Source organism: Natator depressus, chromosome 14, assembly GCF_965152275.1.
Source record: "Natator depressus isolate rNatDep1 chromosome 14, rNatDep2.hap1, whole genome shotgun sequence".
Classification (NCBI taxonomy): domain Eukaryota; kingdom Metazoa; phylum Chordata; order Testudines; family Cheloniidae; genus Natator; species Natator depressus.
The window spans coordinates 38,005,845-38,012,098 of NC_134247.1; the positions used below are offsets into that span (position 1 = coordinate 38,005,845).

The 6,254-nt window shown below is 59.1% G+C and overlaps 1 protein-coding gene across 1 annotated transcript in view; it reads left to right on the forward strand.

The window, feature by feature from the left end:
• The first annotated feature begins 2,615 nt into the window (after nt 1–2,615).
• LOC141998905 (maestro heat-like repeat-containing protein family member 1) overlaps nt 2,616–6,254 on the forward strand; it is a 35,971-nt gene continuing 32,332 nt past the window's right edge. Inside the window, exons 1-7 of the mRNA XM_074971865.1 lie at nt 2,616–2,711; nt 3,071–3,193; nt 3,689–3,826; nt 4,183–4,305; nt 4,803–4,898; nt 5,652–5,756; nt 6,166–6,252. Of these exons, the coding sequence (XP_074827966.1) occupies nt 2,652–2,711; nt 3,071–3,193; nt 3,689–3,826; nt 4,183–4,305; nt 4,803–4,898; nt 5,652–5,756; nt 6,166–6,252 (732 nt within the window). The 5' untranslated portion in view covers nt 2,616–2,651. The remainder of the gene's footprint in view (nt 2,712–3,070; nt 3,194–3,688; nt 3,827–4,182; nt 4,306–4,802; nt 4,899–5,651; nt 5,757–6,165; nt 6,253–6,254) is intronic.

Sequence of the window (6,254 nt, forward strand, 5' to 3'; positions counted from 1 at the left end):
ACAAAGTGGTTTCATCTGAATGGATTTTCTGCCAGAAAACGGTTTCCATGAAAATGTTCACACCTGATTTCCTGGGCTTTATCCCTGCCTCCGGGGGGTTGTTGTCTGTTAATTAGAACAGGAGTCAGAACTGTTGTCTTCCCTTTCTGGCTCCGTCACCGCTTTGCTGTGTGACACCTTGGGTAGGTCCAATGGGAATAGGGTCAATTCTCTAAGTCCAGGCAGCAGGGAGCCTGGGTGAGATAAGGGATGTTAAGACCGTCTGCGAAGGAGAAAGGGATGTTTCCAGGTGTTGAATGTCAAGAATTCTAAACTTTGCTAAAATGGCTAGTCTCGAGAAACAAGAACTAGTTGGGGCCAAACTTTAACCATTGTCTTTTTTAAAGCCCATTCAGGGATGTGAGTCCCAGAGAGCCATAGAGAGGGGGAGCAACTTGCCCAAAGTCCCACAGATCAATGGGCAGCAATGGAAGCAGGAGTGACACTCTCTCTCAAAGGCAGGGGGACCAGACATTAGGGCCTGGTTACAATTGCCAGCTGTGGGAGGGAGTGTGCGGCAGTGGTTAGTGAAGGGGGCCATCTATGGCTCTGACACTCAGTGTGACCCTGAGCTGGTAGCTGAGGCCCGTTTGCTGTCAGTAGGGTTGGGTCCCATCGCTACAGCCCTGTGGGTGTGGGAGGCTCCAGGAAGGTGTGTAAAGTGCTGGGATGTCCGGATCCTGGAGGCGCTGTCACCTCCGCCCTAGGGCAGTGTTCTGCACCCCCCTGCTGCTGGCTGAGTTTCTCCGTCCCTTGGGAATCAGACAGACTCTTGTTTTCACAGCCAGTCGATCGCCCTCGTGTCATCACCCTGCCTGCTGGCTGGGCAGGGTAACTCCTGAGGTCACCACCCTCTCCAGCCTGCCTTGGGCTTGCAGAGTGAGGAGGAGGGCGTGGGACGTCTGCTGACCCTGAACATCCGCCATCCATCATCCCATCACTGAGAGCAAGTGAGTGGCATTCGGGTTCCTCGGTGTCTTCCCCTGTCTGTCTGGGGAGAGGCAGAAACGGGGAGAGACTATCTCCAAAGGGGGATTTCCTTTGCAAACAGCCCCCAAGAGCCCGTCCTTCTTAGGCCAGGCAGGGGCTTGTCCAGAGCCGTCTCCAGTGTGTTTGGAAAGGTTCCAGCAATGGGGCTCCCAGGCCTTCCCTTGTGGGACACTGTCTCGGAGCTGGGCCAGACCCTGTGAGCTGCTGAGCCTGGAAATCAATGGGGAACGAGGAGGGCCCTGGTCTTCCTGTGCCGAGGATCTTTGTGACTTTGACGTGGGGAATGGTTTCCCAGGAGAAGTCTGGACTCCTGGGTTCTCTTTCTTCTCTAGCCTGGGTGGGAGAGTGTTGCCTGGGAGGACAGGAGGGGGCTGCTTGTCCAGGGGAACCGATGGTCTTTGGGACTGACCCCATTGCTCGAAAAGGATGAGACTTCCTGGATATTGCAGCAGCAGGGATTACGAGGGGGAACGTTGGGAGCAGATCACGCAATGAACTCCTGCTTGTGTGTGTAGATGGCACTCCCTGCACTCCTGTAGGGGCAGAGGGGGCTGCTGTGGTTAGAGCAGGGAGGAGGAGGGACAGAAAAGGCCCATGAGTGAAAGGTTGCCTTGAGCCCAGACTCACACCTGCTCCCCGCTCGGTTCCAGGATGGCCAGGCTCCTGCGGATGTTCAGGAGAAAGGCTCTGCAGGTGGCCCCAGAGCCTGAGGGAAGCAGCTGCCATCTTCCCAAGGGGCAGAGCAAGCCCTGCGTCCCCGCTGGCGGGGAAGCAGCTCCCGTCCAGGCCAGATGGCGGAAGTGTCCAGCCTTCTGGAAAAGGAACCCAGCTCCCGGCGCAGGCGCCGAGCTGGGAGAGGCCCCGACCAGGCCCCACTGGAGCTGGCCCAGGCTGCGGTTTTGCAGACAGGTCCCAGCCCAGGAGGGGCGCCGGGCAGGGTGGCTCTGGGGCTTGTTGTGTGGGCAGCAGCGGCCCCAGGAGCCCAGCCCTCGTTCCCATCAGGAGGCATCGCCCTGCCCGCTCACTGAGGACCTTCCAGCCCCCGCAGGCCAGGAGGTGGAAGGTCCCGGTCCCAGCACCGGCAGCTCAGCAGGGGACAGCGGCAGCACCTGGGCCTCTGGCAGCAGCCAGGCCAATGGAGGCCACTGCTTTCTTCCAGGTGAGGAGCCAGGCTGGGCTCCGGGAGGGGTGAGGATGGGATGTGAACACCCTGGGCCCAGGCGCTCTCCCAGTGATATGTGGGGGGTCCCCAGCCCAGGTGTCTGGCCTGAGCCACGGGAACCCCACTGAGAGCAGCAGCCGTCACACAGCTGCCCCTTCCGCATGGGGACCTGGGGATGGGGGCATGAAGAGCTGCTGCCACTTTGGTCCTTGCTGCTCCGGGGCCGGGGGAATCGGCACCTCCCCTGGAGTCCTGGCCAGTGGAGGGGGGGCTCTGCTCTGGGTTTCTGAAGCTGTTGGGGGCTGAAGGCATCCCTGAGAGGGAGGTTTGGGGCCCGATCTGCCCTGGGTGCCTGAGGTGGGAAGGGGGGTCTTGAATCCTGCTCTGCCCACCACGCTCCTGTCCTTCCCTCCCTGGTGCAGGGACCCCCCTGGATTCGGAGCAGGAGGAAGGGGTGGACATGGCCAAAGATGAAGCTGCTCTCAAGATCATCCGAGAGCAGCTCCAGTGCAGAGATAAGGTACAAATGTTCCCCACTTGGGCTGGAACCAAGATTGCCCTGTCCCTTCCCAACATCCCCACCCCAGCCGAGGGTCTTGTCCCTCCTGATCCACCACCCCTAATGGGGCCCTTTTACATCCATGATGTGGGACCCCCAAGATGGGGGTGTTTGTCCCACAACAGCCAAGGTCGTCTCCCCCCACAGGCGCTGTCCCAGTTCCTGATCCTGCTTGTGTAGGAGTGGTGGGGGATTTGGACAATAGGTGGGTCCCCACAATCCCCCATTGAGGCCTGAGCCCTGGAGCTGGTTTGGGTGGGGCAGGAAGGTCCCTAGCTAACAGGTTCTCTCTCGCTATACCCCACTCCCGGTGGGTCCAGGATGAGGGGCAGCAGCTCCTGTTCCTTCAGGCCATCTACCCCGCATGTCTGGCTGCACGGGAGAGAGGGGAGGACACGCTGGAGCCGCGCTGCTGCAAGGCGGCTGTGGTGAAGAGGATTGTGGTGAGTGAGACACGGCATACGGCAGCTGGAGGGAGGAGAGAGACATGGGATTGGCAGGGGTATCGCCAGGCTAATGGGTGGGGACTGGGTGGTGTTGGAGGGGGCAGCAGAGGAGAAGGATTGCTGGGGCTGAAGACTTGGGAGAAGAGAAGGGAGAAATTGTGAGATTGGTCTGTAGTGGGCAGGGGGGGAATTGTGGGGCTGGAGGGCAGCTGAGAGTGGGGGCCAAGGAATCACATGGTCCCAGCTCGGTCATCGGGATGGGGCTGAATGAAGGCAGTTTTGACAGGGAGGAGGAGAGAAGGGGATTGGGAGTGAGCTGGGCAGGAATCCGGGAAGGGGGACAAGTCTGATGAGCAGAAAGGAATGGGAGGAGCGGGAGGTGGTGGGGGATCCTGCTGGCCATGTGGGGCACTGGCTGTGTCATCTCCTCACTGGGAGGTGTCAGTCGGGCCCGAATCTCACGTGCTCCTTTGCCTCTTTCACGTCTCACAGGAGCTCATCGAGGAGCTTCCCGATGACTCGTCACCCAGCGCCGTCCTCGCCCACTCCCTGGCTGCAGTGGGCTACCTCTGGTACCAAGACAGCCCCACCCCACCGGCTCCCCTCACCCCAGTGCTGCTCAGGCCCAAGGCTGGGAGTCACCGTCACTGTCCCTCCCAGGTCACCTCTCAAGAGTGGCGCCTCTGGCAGAGATGGTGGGGTGGGAAGGGTCACTCTCTCCTGGCGGGGCTCTTTTTTTCACTCCCATAACATGACAGGGGCCCTGGGGAGGGGCTCACTCCCGGGCTCCGATACAGGAGGGGCAGCTGGCTCCAGGGAACAGGAGCTATTCCTGTCCTGCCACTGTCTGTCTGTGACACCTTGGCCTTGTCATTCCCTAGCTCAGTTCCTCAGTTTCCATTCTCGCCAGCCTGTGCCTCTATCCCTGTGGCTTGGTGTCCGTGTTGGCGACAGTCCCACCTCCTTACTGCACAGTCTAATACCAGCTCCTCTCTCTTGCCAGCACCATGAAACCTGCCCTGGAGCCAGCCCTAGAGACCCACCTCTTGCGAGCTGCCCTTCACTCCGTCTTCACCCTGGGCACGGAGAAGGACACCACCGGCATCCAGGTACCTCCTCCTCCTCCATCCTCCTCCTGTTCCAGAGTAGTCCTTGATCCCTGCTCCCTTGATTCGCTGGAGCTCCAGATTTAGGGGTGGGGTAGCGGAGATGGAACAAGCTGCAGGCTTGGATCCTTCCCTCCAGCAGGGAAGAGATTACCCCTCCCTGGGGGATCTTTCTTTCTTTCTTTCTTTCTTTCTTTCTTTCTTTCTTTCTTTCTTTCTTTCTTTCATAAGCCGTGTTTTGCCCAGAAGCCCAGCTTCCATCCAAAGCAACTTGGCTGTTTCATACTCTTCTGCCTACAAGGCCCTCTGCAGAGATCTGCTAAGCTCATGGATTAAAGGTCCAGGGGTCATCAATTCTTGCAAATTGCCTGCAGTGGGGTGTGAAGGAGAGAGGCCAGGAGATGTGTTTGGGAGTCTCCCCAGTGCTTCCCAGAGAGCCCTCTTCCCATCCTGTGGTGGGTGTAGGCCCAGGTTCCCTAACTCTGACCCATGCTTTGCAGGCTCTGCACAAAGTCATCCCAGAGGTCCTGGTTGCCATGCTGGGGAACCTGCTGGCAGAGTCCCCAGACACAGACAGGCTCCACTTCATCTTGGAGGTGAGCCCCATTTGACCTGAACTCTTTGGGAGACTGGTAAGGAGAGACTGGAGGATGCATTTTCTACTCTGTCCTCCTAGCTGGGTCCCCAGTGGGCCGTCCTTGGTTGGGGAGGTCAGTGCAATGTAGTGTCAGGTCCTTCCTTCTTGAGGGACAGAGTAAGGAGCTGGGACTCCAAGCCAGAGCTCTGCCTGGTTCTGCTGAGCACTACGCACAGGGCTCCTGGCTGTCTTGGGGAGTGAGAGTCTGAAAACCCACCCTTTCCCCACCCCTCCAATACACAGAGCCCATGAGATTGGGGAGATGGTTCTCAGAGAAGAGGCACATGCTCCTTCCTAGAGAAACAGGAGGAGCCCAGGGAATCAGCCCTTCCCTCTGATCTGCTCTGAAATTCCTGGGGGGATTGTGCTCTCAGTCACTCCCTACATCCCCCCAAGGATTTGCGTGGCAGGGAAGGGCCGAGGGTTCAGTCTCCTTTCTGGTGAACTGTTCAGGAATCAGGAGTTCTGGGAGGATGGGACCAGCCCCGACCCCGAACATTGTCCCAATCTAGAGAGACGCTGAGAAGTTGTGACCTGAAGGGTACAAGCTGCGTCCTGGGGGAAAGAATCCCCTTCTAAAGCTCTGCCATCAATGACTCAGCTATTCCCCCCTGCACAGAATGTCTCAGGCTCCTGGGGCTGGGGGCATGGGGCTCATTTGCAAAGCAGGAGCAGCTGGCCACTGAGTCTGACCTGCCTCCTTTCCCCACAGCATGTCAACCTCTGGGTCGTGTCCAGGGTGTCGCAGGAGCGAGCCAGGGCTATCAGGAGCAGCACAGCCCTGCTGAGATACACAGTCACCCTCCCTGAGTTTGACGTAAGTGAGCTCCGAGCCAGCTTGCTGGCTCCAGGCGGAGGCGGGCTGGCTCCAGCGGGCTGCAGGATCTGCTGTTGTTGCCGGGGCTGTGGGTTAGGAGGGTTCTTCATGGGTAGGCAGAGTCAGAGCAGAACTGAGCTAGGGTTGAGTCAAGTTCTTCTTGTCCTGGTTCAGTGTTGTCCCTGGGCCTTTAAGGGGACCATGCTCCAGCCCCTGCTTGGCATCCCAAAGCAGCTGCGGGCTCCCTTGGCAGCAGAGCAAATGAAGGGTCGATCTCAAGCTCCTCTCCCCCAGCATCTCCTGCAGAGGGGCTAAGCGGAAGGAGCCCTCTGGCCCAGGGGGGCCAGGGAGGGACAGGGAGCTGAGAGGAAAATGCTGATGGAGTCCCCTCTGCTCTCCCTTCCATTAGATCTCAGCCGAGTTCCCTCGGATGGGTCACCATGTGGCCCAGCTGGCTCTATTTGTCAGCGATCCAGACAAGGACATCAGCCGGCAGGC